Consider the following 23,120-nt stretch of genomic DNA (forward strand, 5'->3'; position numbering starts at 1 on the left):
AACTCGTGGAAGCAAAGAACAGAATTGTAGCTGCCAGGAACTAGGGGGAGGGGTAAGCAGGTAGTTTCTTTTTTTTTTTTCATTTTTATTGGAGTAGAGTTGATTTATAATATTGTGTTAGTTTCAGGTGTACAGCAAATGAATCAGTTATACAGGTACATATATCCATTCTTTTTTAGATTCTTTTCTCACATAGGCCATTACAGAATACTGAGTAGAGTTCCCTGTGCTATACGGCAGGTTCTTATTAATTATCTATTTTATATATAGTAGTATGCATATGTCAGTCCCAACCTCCCAATTTATTCTTCCCCCCGCTCCTTATCCCCTGGTAAGGTAGTTTCTGATGAGTGGGAATAAAACTTCAGTTATACAAGATGAATAAGTTCTAGAGATCTACTGTACAATATTGTGCCTATAGATAATACCATATCGTGCACTTAGAAACCTGTTAAAAGAGTAGATTTCACGTTGTGTTCTTACCACAATAAAATAAGAAAAGAGAGAAAATGCAAATACAACACTCAAATCCATCTAGGCTACATTGCCAGGAAAGGGAGAGTCTGAGATATTGTGTGCTCAAGTTGGAGGGCTGGCTCTGGTGGGAACCCCTTAGGACCCAGCCCCCAGGGCAATATGTCACGCTTTGGGAAATAGTGGCTGCATGCTGAGTATGAACTAAGAGTTGTTACTCTGCACCCAAGATGCAGCACCTCTGCTGCAGGTGCAGAATGAACAAGAAGGGCACAGTCACCAAACCACAAAGCAACCTCTGGGCTGTCCACAACAGCGACACCGTGTGGCAGCAGCTAAACCCACAGGTCAGGCCGGCTGGCCAGTAGCCTCAGGCTCCCTCATTTCCTGGCATTGGAAGCAGAACAGGTTTTGGAAAATAACTGTATAATTCTTAGATGAAAACAGGAGGGGGCATGCTCAAGAGAAAGATGCTAGCCCTTTGGGTAATGAAGAGCAGCAGAGGCGCCTGAGTGATTAATGAGAAAAATTAAAGAGCTATGAACATATTTGTAGCACCCTGAGTCAGAGCCCAAGGGCTGAGCTTAGCTTGGAGGTCAGAATTTGAGGGAAAGGAGGAGAGGCACAACTTTAAATTTTGTATATATAACCACTTTCATCGGGAATAAAGGAATATGCTTCCTTTAGGACCAAACCCCAACCTGACATCCTTCCAGGCACTAAGGAAAGCAACGGGAGGACAATGAGTATGGGAGACACTGTGCTTCAGGGGAAGAACTGGAGGCTCTTAATCTCATCACACCCTTCTAATAACACCTCCGCGTTTGCTTTTCTGCAGGCAAGCTTGGAGGCCTAAACAGTCAAGCTCTCGCCTGTCCCCAACCACTCTAAGAGGAAAGAAACCTGTCAGCTTCCCTAAAAGGGAAAAGGAGAAAAGAAAACAAAGTCAAAAGGAAAAGCTAAAGTTGCATCTCCTCTGTTTGAAGGCAAAACGCAGGAGAGAGGTTTTGCACAGAGGCACCGCTGGACCCTGGGGAAGGAAACCTGTGTGCTTCGAGTTGGAAATCATTAAGCGCAGGGAGGTTTCAATGAGCTTCAGCAGCTCTTTGATAGTCCCTGATGTTGAGATGGCAATGGAGCATTTGAAATGTGAGCTTTCAAAGAATATGCTTTTTAGGAAGCGATTTTCCCTCTTGCTATCCCTTCGCTTTGGGGATATTCAAATTAGGCCTTTAGTCATCCCATTGCGGGTACTTCCATTCCTCCAAATGGGTCTGGGTCAGAGCAGCTTTAACATGAAACCCTGCCGAAGCCCCAGCTGCTGTTCCACGTAGTAGTAACTCCAAGGGCTTTGCCGAGATGGATTGAGATGAGATGCAATAAAAGGCATAAAATTAAAGACAAGACTAATAAAACCTGATGAAAGAAAACACCGCTAGCCTACCTAGCAGTTTAAATTACATTTACCACATCTGACAGGGAGGGGGTAATCATGAGTAATAAGCTCAGTTAAGAGGGTCTCAATGGAAGAAGGGTGTGAAGGTGAGGAAGAGTCTTTGGAGAAGTTGCATTGCCTGAGCACCTGACTCCTCCCAAGACAAGCTTGGCCATCTGAGTTCTTCCTCAGATAGCTTCCAACTTGGAAAAAATGGAGGGATATTACTCCCCGAAAGTCTTCAGCATGAGGGAGTTCTACAGATAACAAGGACTTTTATTTTTCTTTGGTCACTATTAGAGCTAAAACTGACAAAACTCAGCTTACCAGAATCCTCAAACTATCAGTTTTTTCCCTGCCCTCTGCTCTAGAAACGGGAAACTTACAAGAAAACAAACACAAAGTCACACCCTCATCTACTTGTCCACCTGTGAACATTTATCAAGTGCACAGGATTTTGTCAGCGGCGGCATTTGAAGATTCCTGGCTCTATCCTGGGGGCAAAGTACAGGTGTTGTCCGATGATGCCCCGTCTGCATCTCTATCCTGTGCTCTGAATCTAGCACCAGCATTGCCTCAGGCGGCAAAGAGTCAAGTCTCTGCTTATCAAAATCTACTTGCTTTCTGATCAGCAATGAATTCAACCCAAAGTTCTGGAAGGACTCACATCAAATTGTTGACAGTGATGGCTGGGAGCAAGAGGAAACTTCCCTTTCCCTCTACTAATTCTATATTGCTTTTTTGCTTTAAAAAAAAAAAAACACACACATAGAATATATTCATGGAGTCCTTCAAACATTAAAATAAATTAATAAATGGCCAAAAAGGAAAAGGAAGTGACTCTTTTCAACAACACTGCCAGGTTTCGATAGGGGCTGAGATCCGGAAGCACGGAAGGCATCTATTCTCAGCCACATCGTTGACTAAATGGCCCAGAGCAGACCCAGGCATTCTGGAAGTTCTCCTCTTAGGGGCTGGACACGGCTCCATCCCTCCCTCTCGCTGCTCTCTTCCAGTTTTCTGACCTTGATGACAAGAGCCCCCGTATTTCCAGCACCTGCTACCCCAAGTACTTAACGCTTTTGACCCCTGGCAGCTCTCAGGTCTAACAGAGGGGGCACATGCCTTCAAGCTCACCTGGGCTCAGGTGACCCTCTGCGCTTACGAAGTCCTATTGACCTCATTCCAGCACCTCTCAAAGCTTCCCTCAGGTTAAAGACGGGAACCTTCCTCAGCACAAAAGGCTGATCAGCTGCTGAAGAACCTCGTGCTGGAGGCAGAGGTCAGGTTTTGGCCCATCCATCCCAATGACTCCCCTCCCCCACCCCCCTGCAGAAATTCAGAAAATAGAAGCCTGGCCACTGAAGCAGCATAAAGGTTCTCTCCACCACCTCCTTCATCACCAGGCTGCTGGCACGCGCTTACCTGCAGATGTAATTCGTCTTGCAGGAGTCCTGCAAATTCAGGCAGTTGGGCTTCTCCCTCTCCTCGTAGGAGCACACCGGCACGATGGTCTGCCGTCTCCTCTCGGTGCAGGCGATGTCCCGGCAGGAGCAGAAGAGCATCCCGTAGCTATGCTTGGCCGGGACCTTGTCGAAGAACTGCCGGAGGGCCTTGTGGCATTTGCGCCGGTTGCAGACATCGTTGGACATGCTGGTGGTGCACGGCGTGATGTACGCGGACCTGTACTTCTTACAGGTGTCGTCTAGGTTGCAGGCCTTGGCGGCGTCCAGGCAGTTGTTCCCTTTCGGGATGTGCTCCACTGCAAAAGGAGAGAAAGGCGGGCATGATCACAGGGCTGTGTGCTGGGGCTGCTCTGCTTTCCTTGAGATATGGCCATTCACCTGGCAGTGCTGGCAGCTCTGATCAACTCTGTGTCTTGAAGCTAATAACTTAATGAGTTCATGACAATGAGGAAGTATCAGGGGCACAGAGGCTGGGAGCCCACGGCAGCACACAAGCTCCTAGCGTTGTCTCAGATGTATGATTAGGAGGTGTTGAGTAAGGCCAAAGGAGCTCAGGCACCTGCCTGACTACATATAAACAAGGCAACAGAAGAACAAGTTTCCAGCTCCTGGTTGGTAAATTGAAATTAGGATAAAAGAAAAAAGCAACAAATTATATACTTGTTTATTACATAATATATAAAATGATACGCTGAATGTAAGTATAATTGTCATGCAATCCTCCAGGAATATAATCATGTAATAAATGCGCATAGTACATGTTAATTACTGCGTGATTACAGAGTAATTGCACGGTTATTTGAGCCCAGAAGACAGAATATCATGCTAGCTCTCTAAACAGGAAGAAGCAACTACATTGAAGCTGTAGTTCTAGCTCACAGGCCACTGGAAGAGAACCAGAATAAATTACATAAAAATTTGCAAACCTCAGTTACCATTTAACTTACTGCATAGAAAATTTGGGATCTATGAGTACTGAGGTTGCAGATTAGAAAAATTCAGTTAGTATTTTGGATAGAATTTCAATGGGCTTACAAACCACACGCCTTAGGAATCTCACAAAACATATGTTGCCTTCTGTCCAAGCCCTCTGTGCTCATGCTGTCAGAGAAACCAGTGCTGTCCACTGCCAGGCTGCCCACGGAGAGGCCTGGAGAGAAAGCACGGAAGAGGCAGGGCTCACTGGGGTGGGCTGGCAGCGCCAAGGCTAATGGGAAGAGTTAAAAGATGAATGGACAAGGGAAATTAAGCTCATTTCCCATAATATAGGTCTTCACCAAGCAAGGCGAAGTGATGGAAAAACCTCCTAGAGCCAAGTTATGAGATGGTCCATGGAAAATTGATGATTAGGTGTAGCAGGGACCCTCCAGAGACAGCAAGAAGGCAGCAGACAAGCACCACACAATCGTGGGATTCAATCCCCAGCAAGTCCCTGCTCAGGCCTCAGCCCCTTCATGGGTTCTGAAACCCCCTTTCATTCTCTTTGCACCCAGTTGGTGGGGACCATGAAAGCATTTGAGAATTAGCAAGAGAGGAGACAGAGTCTAGCTGGGTTGGGTGGGACCAAAAGACAGGGCAGTGCATTTGGTATCTAAAAGGCACATGGGATATTCAGCCTTAAATAAAAGAAGGAAACCTGCCATGGGGAACAACATGGATGAGCCTTGAGGACATTATGCTAAGTGAGATAAGCCAGTCCCAGGAGGACAAATACTGAGTGGTTCCACGTATATGAGGTATCTAAAACTCCCAAACTCACAGAAGCAGAGAGTTGAATGGTAGTTGCCAGAGGCTGAGGTGAGGGGGAAATGGGGAGCTGTTATTCAAGAGGTATAACGTTTCAGTGATGCAAGATGAATAAGTTCTAGAGATAGGCCTTACAACATCACACCTACACTTAACAATACTGTATTGTGCACTTAAAAATCTGTTAAGTGGCATTATTTCACTCTTTTGGATGGCTGAGTAATATTCCATTGTATATATAAACCACATCTTCTTTATCCATTAATCTGTCAATGGACATTTAGGTTGTTTCCACGTCTTGGCTATTGTAAACAGTGTTGCTATGAACATAGGGGCGCATTCATCTTTTCAAATTATAGTTCTGTCTGGGTATATGCCCAGGAGTGGGATCGCTGGACCATATGGCAGGTCTATTTTTAGTTTTTTGAAGAACCTCCATACTGTTTTCCACAGTGGCTGCACCAATTTACATTCCCACCAATGGTGTAAGAGGCTTCCCTTTTCTCCACACCCTCTCCAGCATTTGTTATTCATAGACTTTTTAATGATGGCCATTCTGTCTGGTATGAGGTGGTACCTCATTGTATAGTTCTGATTTGCATTTCTCTAATACTTAGCCATGTTGAGCATCTTTTTATGTGCCTCTTGGCCATCTGTATGTCTTCTTTGGAAAAATGCCTATTTAGGTCTTCTGCCCACTGGGACCTAGAGATTATCATACTAAGTGAACTAAGTCAGAAAGAGAAAGACAAATACCACATGATATCACTTATATGTGGAATCTAAAATATAATACAAATCAACATATCTACAAAACAAAATCAGAATCACAGATATAGAGAACAGATTTGTGGTTGCCAAAGGGGAGCGGGGGTAGGGGAGAGAAGATATGGGAGTTCGGGATCAGCAGATGAAAACTATTATCATATAGGATGGATAAACAACAAGGTCCTACTGTACAGCACAGGGAACTATATTCAGTATCCTGTGACAAACCATGGTGGAGAAGAATATGGAAAAGAATGTACATACATGTAAGGCTGAGTCACTTTTCCATACAGAGGAAATAGACACAACATTGTAAATCAACTATACTTCAATAAAATTAAAAAAGAAACCTGTTAAGAATGTAGATCTCACGTTAAACGTTCTACTAAAATAAAATAAAATTTTGTACAAGAAAAGAAGAACAGACACAAGTTCAACATTTCAGGAAATGAAAAACTCTCCCTGGTCTAGTGATGGTGTGTCTTGCTTTAAGAAAACCCAACATGCTGGAATCACAAAGATATACCCTGGTACCATAAGCAGTATTTTATGATGCCCCAGGTGTGTGTTTCTGCCTATGACATCTGAATTCAACAATTTCATGGGGAAGGCAATAAACAAGACATTCAGCCCTTCTTAGGTGAGCAGTGCAGGAAGCCAGAAGCTGCACGTACCTCCTGCTGGTTTAACAAGCACCCCTGGTGCATTTTCTCCAACATGACTTTCCCAAAGTGGCTTCTCTCCTCTGTTTTCACCCTCAGGCACTTCAGGACTCAAGGAGTGAAATATTCACCATGTGTCCTGACAGATCGCCAGGGCCTCCACCAGGCTTTGGTGACACTTCTAGCCTTTTTCTCTTTTGAGACTTTCTAATGATGTGCTGTTGGACCCCCTGGCAACAGTGATTGATATTCCTGAAGGTCTACAGCTAGCTAGGAGATTTCTAAATTATGCATTTGGGGATGATAATCTAAAATAAATTAATATGACCAGATTCTGGATCATCTGGATTAGGCCCTTAAGGTTGGACATCCGAACACAATTTCCAATAACTTGCATTGGCGTTCAGTGGTATTTTATGATCTCTGGCTAAAAAGAAAATAGAGGCACACAGGTTGACTTAATACTTAAATGATGTGGCCAGGGATATATGAACAAACAGCTCATGTAAGTTCAAATGGAGAAAAATGACAGAAAAATTAAGTCATCCCATGGCACACAGTAATGTAGGCCTGTCAAACTCAAAAGAACTCAGGCTGAAACAGAGACCTACGTCCTGACTGTAAGCACCAATTTAGTTTCAGCAAAACAATACCATTCCTCATATTAAATCTGTTATTAATTTGTATTTCATTGTTTTAAAAGTTTTGCTCCTATCTAATTGGTGTGTGTTGCCTTTATAATTGTATAAAAGCAAAGAAGAGCTGATAGTTTTATGTTTATAAACTTCAAATAAAATTATAATAAGAATAAACTTAACACACGAGGTCCAGAAAATTTATTTCTCTCTGAAAGTTCTCCATATAATACATAAGTTTTAAAAAATTGGCCTGGAACAAAGCTCCTTGACATGGGTCTTGGCAATGACTTTTTGGATATGACACAAGCAATAACAACAAAAAATAAACAAGTAGAATGACGTCAAACTAGAGAGCTTCTGCACAGCAAAGCAAACCATCAACAGAAGGAAAAGGTGACGTATGGAATAGGAGAAAATATTTGCAAATCATGTTCTGATAAGGGGTTAATTTCCAAAATATATAAAGAACTCATACAACTCAATAGTAAAAGTAACAGTAATGATAATAACCTAAGTAAAAAAATGGGCAAAGGACCTGAAGAGACATTTTACCAAAGAAGGTATATGAAAGGCCAACAGGTACATGAAAAGATGCTGATTGGTAGGGAAATGCAAATCAAACCACAATGAGGTATCACTTCAGGCCTGTTAGAACAATTGTCATCAAAAGAGATAATAAATGCTGGTGAGATGGTGGAGAAAAGGGAATCCTTGTGCACAGCTGCTGGGATTGTAAATTGGTACAGTCACTATAGAAAACAGTATGGAGGTTCCTCAAAAAATTAGAAACAGAGCTACCATATGATCCAGCAATTCCGCTCCTGGGTTTTTGTTCCCAAAGGAAACAAAATCACTTTATCAAAGAAATATCTGCACTCCCATGTTCATTAAAGCATTATTTACAATAGCCAAGTATTCACCAAGGAATAAACAAAGAAAATGTGGTATATATTTTTCAATGGAACACTATTCAGCCATAAAAGGAAGGAAATACTGGCGTTTGCAACAACATGGATGGACTCGGAGGGCATTATGCTAAGTAAAGTAAGTCAGACAGAGAAACACAAATACTGTATGATCTTACTTATATGTGAAACCCCAAAAAACAAAAATAAAAAACAAACTCATAGGAAAAGAAGCCTCATATTTGTGGTTATCAGAGGCAAGGGGAGAGGGTGGGGGAATTGGATGAAGGTAGTTAAAACGTACAAACTTCCAGTTATAAGATAATTAAGTACTGGGGATGTAATGTACAACATATAACTATAGTTAACACTGCTGTATGATATATTTGAAAATTGCTGAGAGAGTAAACCCTAAAAGTTCTCATCACAAGGAAGAAGACATTTTTTTCTTCTTTTTCTGTATCTATATAAGGTGATGGATGTAAACTTATCGTGGTAATCATTTCAAAATATATATAAGTCAAGTCATTATGCTGTATGCCTTAAACTTATACAGTGCTGTATGTCAATTATACCTCAAGAAAACTGAAAGAAAAAAAATTGACCTAGTGTACGCCTGCTTTGTTAAATAATGTTTACTTCCTTTTCAAAGTTGTTAAAACTACATAAAATACTAAATAATTGTTTTCCTCTCGGTATTATCAAAAAAGAAAAGCAACATATCAAAGAAAAAGTTTTGCATGAAGTGGGAATGGGGGGAACGATGTAATGTCCAAACCAATTGCTCTGAGTTCACTCCATTTAGCACCTGGTGTGCCTCAGCCTCGCTTTGAGCTGATTCTGTTTTCATCAATAAATGACGCTGCCAGAGCACCATCTCTTTATCATGATTTCAGAGCCTGTGACAAATTCCAGAATGCACGACCTGGCACATTCAGAGAGGCGAGAAACGACGAACTGATTCCCAGATTACAGGGAAATGTGTGACTTCCTTTTTGCTTACGATTCTCATTCACACACAACATTGTCATAACCATTCCCAACTTGATATACGAGGCCAGCATTACCCAAATAGCAGAATATGATGAAGAAAAAAGAAGAAAATTACAGACTAATATTCCTTACAAATATAGATTCAAAAAGTTTAGTAAATAGAATGTAGCAATATGTTAAAAGGATAATGTACGACGACCAATTAAGGTTTATCCCAAAATGCAAGGTTGGTTTAATATTTAAAAATCAGGGGATTCCCTGGTGGCGCAGTAGTTGAGAGTCCGCCTGCCGATGCAGGGGACGCGGGTTCGTGCCCCGGTCCGGGAGGATCCCACGTGCCGCGGAGCGGCTGGGCCCGTGAGCCATGGCTGCTGAGCCTGCGCGTCCGGAGCCTGTGCTCCGCAACGGGAGAGGCCACAACAGTGAGAGGCCCGCGTAACGCAAAAAAAAAAAAAAAAAAAGTCTCACATGCACAGAATATATAAAACCACTCTTAGCACCAATTTCACCTCCCTTCTTAGTGTCCTCACAAATTCACCTCCAACTCTCTCTCAGGTATCCTGCTTAATGAAGTTCAAAATAAACACTCCTGAAATCACAGGACAGATAAATTAGAGTTGAGTTTTTACTTGGTAAGAAGATTGATCCCCCGTATGTATTAAATGCGTCCGCCAGTGCACAAAACTGCTACGTCAGTGACTTGAGGGCAGAGGGAGGAATGGGCAGAAGGATTCAGTTTAGGCCACTGAGTCACACCCAACTCCCCATCAACTCACACACGGCCTGGAGGAGAGCTCGCATGCCCCTGGTTTATGGTCTGGGCACGCAAGCCTTCTGGCCTGCGTGGGAAGGCTTCTGAACAGCTTTACCGTAACTCTGAGTGCCATCCTCTCCACAGCTCATTTTAGAGCTCAGCATTAAAATGCTGCCCCCCCCACCTCCTCCACCTGTAATCTCTCCCTCCATCTGTTATGTTTTTTTTTTTTTTTGCGGTACGCGGGCCTCTCACTGTTGTGGTCTTTCCCGTTGCCGAGCACAGGCTCCGGACGCGCAGGCTCAGCGGCCATGGCTCACGGGCCTAGCCGCTCCGCGGCATGTGGGATCTTCCCGGACCGGGGCACGAACCCGTGTCCTCTGCATCGGCAGGCGGACTCTCAACCACGGCGCCACCACGGAAGCCCACCTCAAGGTTTTTGATTTGATGATTACAATGTAAACTGCTTTTTCTGATTATAAAATCAAGTATTTAGGATCAAACTTGATCAGGGACAGAATGTAAAAAACAAAAACAACCCAGCGCTCAATGGCGCTGACCTCTCAGCTGTTTGCTGCTCCAAAGAGTATACACGGACCAACGATCTCAACCCTGACCTACAGGCAGAGCAAATGTAAAACATCCCTCCAATGACAGGGAGACGTGGAGGTGTCAAGGATGAGTTATGCACTGGGAGAAGCTTTCACATTCTAAATTCCTCTGCAGCGAGGAACTGCCTTTATCCCAAGTACAATCCTCACACTGTCCCAAATCAAAGAGGCTATCGCTGTGGCTGGCAGCCCCTCACTATTTACACTTAGAAAACGCCACTGTTATTGGCAAATGCCGGGGCCAGCTAACCAGTCAAAATGATTTAGGATGAAACACAGATGCAAGGATCTAGAAATCCATTTCTACAGATTAGGAGGTAGAATAGAACAGTAACTATATTAAAATTTGCATGGCCCACATGAAGATGTGCTTTATTAAGCAGAAAGTTCACAAGAGACAGTGAGAGACCATTGTTTACAAATGCTTGCCAATTTCCGGGTATCTTTCTGTCTTTCTTTTTAAGGCTGCAGAATTGAGTTCACAACCCATTTTCCCTTTCTTTCTGACTTGATTAATTGCCATGTTAACATAACTACTGTTCTTCTCCTAATAGGCTCCCTCTAACGTGTTATCCCAGCAAATAAAAAATGGATAAAAAGCTCCAAGATCTTCACAGGGGGTAGGTAGGGCAAGCTTTTCTGGAAGGTCACATTTACAGTCTGGTCTTCTGCTATCCACGTGGATCAGATGGCAAATCTGATCATACAGGTTGTGACCCTTGTAATCGATCCTTCAAGAGCTTGGCCTTTTCCAGCCGGGGTGCTAAAAATTACATTTAAAAGGCACATGTTGGCTCTTTGGAGCCCATTTTGTCATTCATACACCATTTCAGACACATTGTATTACACGATGATGAATTTCCTCCTCACCGTTTTTTTTTATACCTTCCACAACTACATTAAGCCTCAAGCCGTACCCAAGTTTTCTCTGGTGTTCACAGTGACTGAATTATTTTGAATACCTGTGAATCTGGAAAAAATTCTTCTGTCTGGTGAAGACAGCATTCAGTGTTCACCACAAGTCATGGGCTCACCCCATGCTCACTCACCCCAAGTTCACCCATGAGAGCTTCCGTTTCCATAAAGTACACACTGTGCCCCCCCACCCCCCCACCATCTATACCTTAAAAAATGAGATGCCTCCTATAAGTGGTAAGTCACATGCTTACTGCTGCAAAATGATTAATAGTGCTGTCTCAGCAAATGGGATCATTACATTTTTAATTAACCTTTCCAACCTCCTCTACCTTTTCCTTTTGTTATACATTGGATCTCTGAAGTTTCCTACTTGTTTATGTTCATCTAGGTTTGAAACAAAGGCATGAAAAATGATAGCAGGTGATGCAGAAGCTGGTGCCCAGGTGAGATGCCTGGTGAGGTGTGGTACCTCATTGTACACAGGATAAAGGGACAGGCGCTCGGAACTCGATGGCTGGGTTCCCACCTAATTTTTGTCTTGGGAGCTTAGCGTTATTTAATGGCCTTGGCTACCAAGAGCCTGGCTTTTTAAAATCTCTTTCAACCTAATTATAATTACTGTGTATAAATCATACAATGATCAATTATAAAAATCCCGGGTTCATAAATATTTAACTTAGCATTTAAATCCACACTGCAGGAGTGAATGAAATTTCCAAGCTCATCTCTTTGCAAACAACTGCTTTATTGCAGTTCCAATGCCAGTTACTGAGAACTGAACCAAGTCTGTCTTGCAGCACACTCGGGCTCATAATTGAGCATAATGCCTTTCCGTGTATTAAGATAGCACAATTTAGTTATTTCTAAAATAGGCATGCCTCTCATTAAAAAGATATTTTGCAAAGTCTTCTATCGCCATCTTTTAATTCCTCAAGTATGGAGAGGCACAATTACAATATTAGACATAAAAACACTCATTAAAATATATTTTATCTCATGTAAGATTGATTCAAGATAATTGAGGTCAGATTTGTTTGGAAAATATATTGTGACAAGTGCAAATGCTGATGCAAAGAGGAAATGATCTTCTACGAAGACTCAAGCAAAACAGCTAAATATTTTCCAGCAAAATCATAAAGCCATAATTAGATTTCAATTTAGTAATATTCAGCCTAAGACAGGCCATTTTTAATAATCTAATTATGTGTTCGGGGGCCTACCCCAGAACTCAACCACTGCTTCAGAACTATTAATTGTACCCCATGCTGTCGCATCTTCAAGCATGAAATGTGCCATTACATGTAGGACTGACTCTCATTTATGAGTATTTTTTTCCCAGTCTCAGATCATCTTTATAACATCCCCAAATGCCTACTCCTTTAATTTTCCAAAAGCGAAATCTTTTAATGACTTTCTCTGGACCAGAACACTTGATCCTAACTAGCTCAGATTTGTGGCGCTCCTACAGACAAAAGTTACAATGAGATAGATCTACAAACTATCTTTATGAAGACACAAAGAGCAGCCCTCACTTTTGTCTGATTTTCATTAATTAAAGGTATTTAATTACTAACATCTCATTAGCAATAAAATAAATGAGTACTTTAACTACAGGAAAAGATCTGCATGATAATGTAAACCTCATTCATTTTATGGGGTACAAACTAATCCACTAATATTCAGCCTGTGCAAGCTTCACTGATATTTAGTCATTTCAACAGTAATGTGCTAAACACATCTTCAAAACGGATACTCCTTCTTCCCAGAGAAAACAATAAAGGTGGGCCAACCAAGTAACCAAGAACCTAAGTTCCCTGTCACTTTTCCACCAACATATCACCAACTGGAAGGGAAATATGGAGTGGTTTGTTTTTAACAGTTTTCTAAGTTACCATAAAGATTAAAAGGTAGCTTTAAAATAATGTGCCTGAACTTTTAAACTAGCATACCTAAATTTAGAAATTTCTAAGTGTGTGCTATGCAAAGTCATTGCTCTGAGAAGCTGGACACTTATCCCAAAGAGGCTGCCAACACTCTAGACGTTTCATGGAACTCTTCCCTAGAAGCCCAAGGCATGTTCTTTGGAATACTCTGAACAGCAGCAAACCTCTGTATCAGGGATGGATTTGCAAAGTCAAATGTCATTTAGCACTAAGTGTGGCCATGAAAAAGGCAATGATGTTGGGCAGTGTTTAGGGGTAGAAAATAAGTGATGAATATACATAAGGATTTTTTCATATGGGGCACCTACAAATTGGCCCTGAAAGTAACCAATGAAGTGGTTCTCCTAAAAAGGTTTTGAGCCAATGATATCTCTGGAATAAGCGTTTAGTTTCTCAAGGTGACTACTTTGAAGGACAATATGCATTTGGATGTATGTGCTCTTGGTAGTCTTATTATCCATACTCATACTGTACATGTGCTGTGTTTCTCCAATGAGCCAGAGCACAAGGATGCTACCAGAAGGTAGGATACAGGCTGCAGTGTCACCTCCGCTATACAGTCTACAAAAATTGTTCTGACCCATGATATATATATACAGAGAAGAAAAAGTATGCATTCTAAAGCCAAAGAATCAGCTGAAACAATGAAAAATGAAGAGGTTGAAGATCCTATTAAGTAGCCTGGCTGATGCTGAGATAATAATGAATCATTGATGATGTTGACGGTTGTCAGGGCCCTCACAGTGCAGGATTTCAGTAAAGATAAGCTAAATATCAGGCCTTTATTTTTAGTTAAAGAGCATAAAATTCAATGCCTTTCTTCCCACAAGCCTATTTACATACCTGCTGTGCTACCTATTTGCCTTCACCTGCTTCCCAATTAATACCCCATTAAGCCACTCCACCTGCAGTGGCTTTTACCTTCGCCACAGCCCTGCAACCATCACTCATCTGCTACAGCTCAATTGTTTCTTTTGGGAAGATAAACAAAAGCTGCATAAATAATAATGGCAGGGCTTTGTATTTACAGGGTGTGCATTCTCAAAAGACAGTAGCCAGAAGCTGGGGCAGATTTCAGGGAGAGAAAGCCACCAGCTGGGCAGAATGTCTACAGTGAGTGTAGCCACGTTCCAGAAGATGAGGGGGAGAAGGAATGTGCATCTTAATTAGCCAGATTTGTGAATCTGGATTTTATATATATGTATATATTTTTTAAATGATGTTTCTGCTTCATGCAAGAAGGTATTTCATATCAAGTTGGGTTAATAAAATTTTGTTTGGTTAAAGGTTCTTAGGTGACCTGTTTTAATGAAGATTCGCATATTATTTCTCTTTTTTTGCAAACAGGTTTTTTTTTTAAACATCTTTATTGGAGTATAATTGCTTTACAATGGTGTGTTAGTTTCTGCTTTATAACAAAGTGAATCAGCTATACATATACATATATACCCATATCTCCTCCCTCTTGCATCTCCCTCCCACCCTCCCTATCCCAGCCCTCTAGGTGGTCACAAAGCAAGGAGCTGATCTCCCTGTGCTATATGGCTTGCAAACAGGTTTTAAGTGTTTGAAAAGTTGGTTCCTTCCAGCAGTGACCAAACCCAGGGGGCATCAGAATCCCTTGGAGAAGAAAGTTTTAAAAAGTAAATAAAAACCCAAAAAACACAGATTCCTGGGTTCTTTCTGTCCTACCCTCTGAGAATCTGTATTTTTACAAAGCTCCCATGTACTACCAATGATAAGACTTGGAATTCCCTGGTCTTCAGTCAGTTAAGTCATTCTTTTTACTATCTACCTGCACACCCACTTATCTTCCTGATAAATCTAGGCTTTCTGGTCACATTTTCTGGAGTGCAGTCCCTAAGAGGTGCCTTCTAGTGGGTGGTTCATTCCGGCCTCACTCCATGAAGATCTTGCTGAGAAGAAGACTTTCTTCGCCTGTGTTCCCAGTGCAACTTCATAATTCAGCCCAGACTAGATTTGCCAGGTAGTCCCAGCCCAGGCTCTTCTAAGGTGGGCTAAGACAAGGCCCCTCCCCCATCAACCTGCCGTGGCCTCCTGTGAGCTGCAGAGGAAGCAGACGGCAGGACAGGCGTGTGTGCGCCCCTCGACGTGCACCTCAGTGAACCTCTGGGTTTTATTTTAATGGTGTGTTGGCAAGTGTCCCTGCTCATCTCATCTCTAGCTTTACGTTGGTTCCAAATGCATTCGCACATTTACCCTTCTGAGCCCCAGTATAACTCTAGTTAGATCCCCATCTGAAGGACTACACCAGTTAGCTCAAGGATTAAGTTTAAAACCCCAGAATTTTTACATTAAAATTCCTTAGCCAGGACCTCCATTGTGTCTGTGCAACTTAATCTGCGGCTCTGTCTCCGGCAGTATTTGCAGAGTAAATATAGCTATCTCCGCATGGTGTTCGGTGGGCACCAAGCCACATCTCCTCCCTGGAAGCGTTCTCCCACCTGGCTCCTGTCCACCGGATGCTCTAAGGCTGCTGAGGCAGGCTGAGGCAGTGGGTAACCCAGCACTCTTAAGACTGCTTCTGGAATGTTTCTTTCCTCAGTTTCTCACAGGAGCGTATCAGCTACAAAGTGGTTGTGTCACTGATGTACGTGGTGTGTCCCTGAAGTACACATAAATTAAGAACCCTGGGCTAAATGAGAACAATGCCAGCTCCTAGAGCCTGATATTTCCACTTAGCTATTTGCTTAATAAAAACAGGTATAGTTTAGGCAAAATGTATGTGTTCTACCCCAAAACTTCTTCAAACTTCAAAGAGTGCCTTTTCTGTTAGAGATCTGGACTTGCACGTTAGCTAGTTTCTTTGAGAAATGGCCACTTGACCGGTTACATTAAACCATTGGCTGAAGCTGGATATGAGTGTTGGGGGTCAAGACGATTCCATCAGCTTTATGCCTAGCGAGATCAGAATGACATTCAGCACAAGTGCCAGGACGCAGGCCAGCTGCTAATGCTACTCTCAGCACCCCTGGACATGCCAGAGGTACAGAGTCACCCTTTTGCTAGGGCATTCAGGGACAATAGAAGTGAGCAAGCTAGTCTCAGAATGGCCAGCCACGCTGCCCTTGGGTGGGGAAGGGATGGAGGGGAACAAAGCAGCTATGAATTTCTGCCCTACAGGAAGAAGACCCGGGTCCCCAAACACCCCTGCATTCGTGCAAGAGGCTCTATGTTGCAGAAAATCCTGTTTCAAGACACAGGAAGAACCACAAAAAGCCAGACCTTATGTCTCTGTGATTTAGCCTTCGTACCATGATATTGTCAAACACAGGTATTAGCCTTTGACCCTTTGGGCTTAAAAAATGAATAATGAACAGCTCCTAAGAATTTCCCTTGATGTGTCTAGAGCTGCCTCTCTTACCAGGAAAGACTGGATGGTCTCCTCTCTGTGGTGTTAGCTAATGAAAGGCCCCAGAGAGTTGAGAACGTTCCTAAGGCAAAAAATATGGTAGAACTATAGTTCCTAGAGTAGAAATGGGGACTGCTTTGAATCAGTGAGAAAGCTGGCCGTTTGTTGGGGAACAAGTTTCTCCCAGTTCCTACTTTATTTATTGCATGGGACAGATGTTAGATTTAAGAGCTATTAGTTTTAACTGAAAGGAGACCCATCGCCTAGAGTCTTCTATGAGCCCTTCAAGGATTTCACATAAGAAGTTCTGTTCAATATTAAAAGTGGGAACATATTTAGTGATGTTTGAGGGTTATAGTGGTGGCTTATGCAATTCAGAGATTTGACTTAGAAATACATTTGTAAAAAGAAAAGCAAAAATTAAACGTAGCTTTAAGAAAGATAGGTCAAATAGCATAATAACAGAGCATCAAAGTTTTGGAAGTCTAACCTATACCCTGAAATTGGGAATTAATTTCTAGTATGGTGTCTGCATACTAGGAAGTTAAAAGAAAAGCAGCTGTCTACATCTATTTCTGGACACCAATGAGAGGTCCTCTTAGTGTGGTGAAGACTTTTTTAAAGTACCAATAACTCAGGAGTGCTTCTCACTGGAGAGAGAATAGAAATTATAAATGTGACTACAAACCCCACACAGTCTTCTGAGGAAAGTGATCACAATCGTCTGCTAAAACTGAACATCACAGAGGGGAAAAGGTATCCACAAGAGACGTGTGTGTCAGTAAATACATAAAGTACAGAAGTCTCACATATTTGACATTTGAAGAACAAAGCTATCCATCAATGTCCTGGCACAGATCGATCACACAGAACGCTACTGCTGAAAACCTAATCGTATGATGGTAATAATGTAGCCATAAAACCTCTGGTCTATAATTGACTGCTTCCACTTGAAGCTAACATGTCTAAAGCAGTGACTAATGTTCAACTGAAGATTTCACTTGCGTTGAATGACAATCAGTTACACCTAACACTAGTCTGGTGGATGACTTGTGCTGGATAATGGCCCAGGTACAAGCACCAAGGGGCGGGGGGAGAGCATATCCCCAAACAAGCAATGCAGGTACGTGATGCTTAAGTGTGGATCTCATATCTAAATGCCGCCTCCTTTAGATCTGATGAGGCTGCCACTTTCTGACAAAGTCATTAGAAATGTACGAGGCTGTAGCATCCAGTACCATTATAGCAAGTTCCTCAGGGCATCCAGGTCTTAGTTGTTGAGTTTTGGTTGGTGAGCACATTACTGTAAATCCCATTCCTGGACCATAAGGGCTTATGCTCCGTCTCTCTCCTTGAAATAGGTAACCAGATGCACAGAACCCAAGTGTGGGGGACTGAGGGCGGGGGGACAGCATTCACATTTGGCCTTCTCTTTTTCTTTAAGCTCCTGGACCGTCTGTGATTCTGGGGTCGGTCTGGTAAATAGTTTGGTTAAATGAGTCTTCTCAGACGAGAGATGTGGCTGGGCTGTTGGCAGTGAGAACTGAAGTTTGAAAGGAAAGCTTATTGGTATTGCTGGATGACAGAACAAAAGATTATTTACCTCTCGGCACAAATTCAGAGCCTTCCATTAGTACAAATAGCTATTGAAGGGGCAGAGACCATGCAGTGGGGATCATTCATTGTGGGCTTCTACCACAACCAGATTGATCAAGTTCAACGATGCCCAGCCACACAGCAGGATCAGAAAGGGCTGTATTAGACACGTCTTAGTGTTTTGTTTTGTCTTTAACCTCCAGTGAAGTTTTTCTTGCACCACTACCACTTTGGTAACGTTTAATTTCAAATTATGAGAATTCCTCCCTTCCCCTCAACACACACACACAGGAGAGAAGCCTGTATCTTTCCATTCACAGTCCTGAGCAATAGCCCTTTATATGTTGGATTCAAGTAAAATAAAGTCATCCCAGACTTTATTTTCAAAAAACCCCGAGACGCTCCCATGTCCCCAAATAGATTTGCAAGCTTCAGCTTTTCCGTTAGCCTGTAACCATTTGTCACCCAAAGCAGAACTCTTTATGCACACTGTGAAGTTCATTGTAACTAGAAATTTTAATTGATATGTCTGGCAACTTCTAATGGACTTTTAGTATACGTCAGATTGCTTTGTGCCCTTTGATAGATACTTAAAGGTAATTGGGTAGTCCTATTGATGTATTTTTAAACAGCAAAATATTGATTAATAATGTTTCAGTATTAATATAACCACTTTGTGTGGATCAAGAAACGTCAATGGTAGAAAACCCGTATGTATCTACAAATTAACAAGTCTATATAGATCTGTTACTTTAAGCTAAATGGGGTGCAGCCACTCATTACATTCCAACAGGGACTAGCCTCCTCATAATAAAGATTAAAGCGGAAGTTGGCCTTATTTTCCCACTGCATGAAATGAATGCTTTTCACCACTTCATGCCCTGGTGCAGCTGAAGAATAGCTGCAGTAAAGCACGGGTCCGCTGCCCCCTCTGACAGGCCGATATTTTTAATGCCTGACTTGATGAAAACATTTCATACTTTGGGAGCTTTAATTGCCACCACTGCCGAGCAGAATGACATAATAAATGATTGTACCATTCAGGCTGGAGGTGGGGATGATCCCAGCTTTATCTCTGCTTAAAACCAGTTGTACGGTTCATATACTCCGAGTGTATGTTCATTCAAACTGAATTACTGCAAAGAGAAAAAGCTGGAGAACTTTGGAGACTGGTGAGGAACCAGTTCCTGAGGCTGGATTTTAGGACACTGGGCAAAGCACTTCTCAAACAAACAGGAACTGTCAGTTCTCTTTTATTTATTCTTTTAATACCTAGAAGTCCTAATGACTCTACTAAAAAGGCTGGTTTGAATAAAATTCTTCAGTTGTCTTTAGCATAGCATGACGGGTCCACCAACCCTCAGGCAGTCTGTGTAAACAGTTGTTTGAGTGGCCGACAACCTACAAATGGCAGTGACGGCAGTTTCCAGGCTGGGACCCCAAAGCCAAATTTCAGAAAGGGTCACTTTGCTCTGAGCTGATGACACAATATCTGTACATTGCAACTGCTACCTGAATGCTATTCAGATTTATGGGGAGAGAACAAGAGAGCTGCTGGCAGGCCTTCTGGTCTGGGTTTAATTCTCTCTCTCTCCCCTACCAACGAACATGGCCAATTTAATTGTACCTCTCCAACAAGCAGGAAGAGCCACAGATGGGGAAATTAATACACAAGGAAGTAAAAACATGCACGAGGAGGTCACATGACCTCCAAAGAAGCCTGGAATATGGGACTCCAGGATCCAATCCCAGGCCAATGTTCTCTCCCCTCTAATGTGTTTTGACCTGCAAGTGTGATGGCTTTGCTAGAAGAGGTGAGGCAGCCTAAATGACACTGCTCTGCTGGGTACAACATCTGAATAGCGGCTCTGAATGACATTTCATTAAACCGGTGACTCTTAAATTTTGATGAGCATAAGAATCTCCTGGAGAGCTCAGATCTCACTCCCACAGTGTCTGATTCAGTGGATCTGGGGTAAGATCCAGGAATCTGCATTTTAATACACTTCCCATGTGATTCTGCTAGACCACATTTTGAGAAATACTGCTCTGCTAAAAGAAAATGGCTTCCTAGAAAGCTAAATCCATTAATGAGATCAATTTCCTGCCATCCTACAGTACAAGATAAGCCAGTAATAATCTAAGCTATAACAAGCATCCTTCAATAATTCTACCACACAACTCATTCATCAATTCATTCATTCATTCATTCATATTTTAACATTAAGATTTATAGTGTTTACTATGAGGCTAAGCCATATAAATTTTGCCAAGACAAACCTATCCACTCACATTCAGGTCAAGTTTGTGAAATATTAACTAAACAAATTGCGTGGGTATAACTGTAGTGCTGGTTACCAGTGAGGTATACATAATAATGTAAGCTAAGCAAAAAAAGCCCCTGCTTGTTCAAAATCTCAAGGAACAAGTACACGCAAGGAATAAAATAGAGCTAGATATATACAGGAATCCGGCAGAAACCATCAGCTGGCAAAGGATGAACTACCTGAAAACAGTCCTATGACAACTGGGTATTCCCTTGGAAAAAAAATAAAATTAGATTTCTCTAAGACATCCATACACAAAAATAAATTCTAAACAAATGAAAGAATTAAATATGAAAACAAAACTTTATAACCTTTGGAAGAAAACGTAGGAGATTATCTTTATGACTTTAAGATAAGAAAGAAAATTTTAAAGAAGACACACAAACCCCCAAGCCATAAAGGAAATATTAATAAATTGCATTAAAATTAAAAACCTAGTACAACAAAAAACATCCAAAAACACAGAACAAAGATAAGCCACAACTAGTAAAAGATACTTAAACTCACAAAACAGGAGCATGATATCCAGAAATCACTTAGAACTCCTCTGAATCAGTAAGAGAGAAATTTGATGAGATTATCAATAAAAGACTGTCAAGCATAAAAATATATTGCATTAAGATAAAATTCTGAGAATGGAAAAGAACATAATTTCAAGTTCAAAGGGCAAAGGGAGTAATATAAACTATCTATTAAGGAATATCTTAGTAGTATATTATTTAAATGGATGCCAGTGAGAGTCAAATCACTATACTATTTTCATTTCACTGAATTCTTTTTCAATCTTCAGTTTTATCTTTAAATATCTATATTACAATGTATGCAAATTAAATCCTTTCCAACTACATAAACTTGGGTTGAAATAGTTTAGATGCCAATTAAAGAATGTATGAAGATGTACACAGTTTTTCAAAATTCTTTTAGGGAATACCTGAGCAAAAAGAGTTTGCAGACCACAGCTATAAAGAATCTCTCACTCAGATGAATAAGATTTTCACTCTATGCTGTTTACTTCCATTTAGTCATTATTATAACCCAGCGTCCACTGACAGAGGATAGGACAAATAAATTATGGTATAGTCACACCATGAAATACTATAAATGGCAATGAAAATGAATAAACAAGAGCTATATGTATCAAAATGGATAAATCTCAAAACAACTTCTGAAAATAAGGCAAGTTGTAGAAGTATATGTACTGAATTAATAACAGTTATATAAAGAAATAGCTAGAAAACAAGTGTACACACACACATATGGTAAAAACAACATGCAAGAGAATGAGAAACACCAAATCAAGAGGGGAACAGAATCCAATATCTAAGCAGGCCCCAGGTTTGTGGGGTCACAGCAGATACAATAGGAGGCACTCTGTGAAACATAAACACAGAGTTTTGAACAGAAAATACTATGTGTTTATCACTGCACATGCTACATTATCAAGTATATTCCTAATAGGAGAGCACTTCCAATTTGAGTTGGGGTTGATAAGAGTAGAATAAATTGCTTATAATTTTACTTGTTGAATGACGTGACATTTTTTCCATAGACTAGTTTCTGGCTCTATACCTTTCAAACTGTTTCTCCTCTACCACCCACTGACATCACGTGTGGGCACCACAGGACACATCCATGTTACTCCATGACCTCCGGTCCTGTGCCTGTGCGTCATGTTGCTGGTGAGCGGGAACAGTGGGCGGGGAGGGTGTTCCTGGAAGCTGTGCCTCCACCGGGACGTCTAGCGGTAACTTAAATATACAGTGAAGTAACTGGGAGCCATGTAAATACATCCTGCTAAACCCAACCTAAATGCATGCCCAATGTCAGCCTCCCCTTATCCAGATGCTCGAGTATCTGAGAACAGTCCAATCCTCTGGACACAAGTGGGAACGTATGATGGAAGAAAGGTCAGAGTGGAAAGAGATGGTGATTTCACCAATTGCAGCTAAAATCTCTTTGCTAATTTTACAAATTTTTACTAAAACACATAATCATGGAAACACTTTGCTAGGGATTGTGGAAGGAAGGGACCAACATCTTAAGTTTCATTAGCTTCACAGTAAATCCATCCCTGGGGAACTGGGAATGACGAGGGGATCTGCAATGATTTATTTATCTGCGTGTGTGTGTGTGTGTGTGTGTGTGTGTGTGAGAGAGAGAGACAGAGATAGAGACAGAGATCAGATGCAAATACGGCAAAATGTTAAGATTTGATCAAGTTGGGTTGGTGGGTGCTTGTATGTACATCTATGTTACTGTTTACATTTGTTTGTATATTCGAAATGTTCCATTAAGAGATAGAAACAGGGAACACAGAACCCGCTGAGCGCGCCCGCATCCTCAAGTCTCCCGGGAAACAGCGGTGGAGGGTTCTGTAGATATGGTTGTGAGAGAGCTGCTTGGCTGCAGGGGCAGGGACAGCCCGACAGATTTTGTGACAGCTGTCAGTCACCAAAGGTCAAGCTCACGTGCACAACTGGCTGGAGGTGGTGGTTCACACCACACCTTTGC

General features: G+C 41.7%; 1 protein-coding gene across 2 annotated transcripts in view; it reads right to left on the bottom strand.

The window, feature by feature from the left end:
• GFRA1 (GDNF family receptor alpha 1) overlaps positions 1 to 23,120 on the bottom strand; it is a 206,764-nt gene that overhangs the window by 63,963 nt on the left and 119,681 nt on the right. For both annotated transcript variants that reach the window (XM_033420965.2, XM_004265806.4), the window contains one exon: positions 3,335 to 3,671. In XM_033420965.2, the coding sequence (XP_033276856.1) occupies positions 3,335 to 3,671 (337 nt within the window). The remainder of the gene's footprint in view (positions 1 to 3,334; positions 3,672 to 23,120) is intronic.

Source organism: Orcinus orca, chromosome 14 (assembly GCF_937001465.1).
Source record: "Orcinus orca chromosome 14, mOrcOrc1.1, whole genome shotgun sequence".
Classification (NCBI taxonomy): domain Eukaryota; kingdom Metazoa; phylum Chordata; class Mammalia; order Artiodactyla; family Delphinidae; genus Orcinus; species Orcinus orca.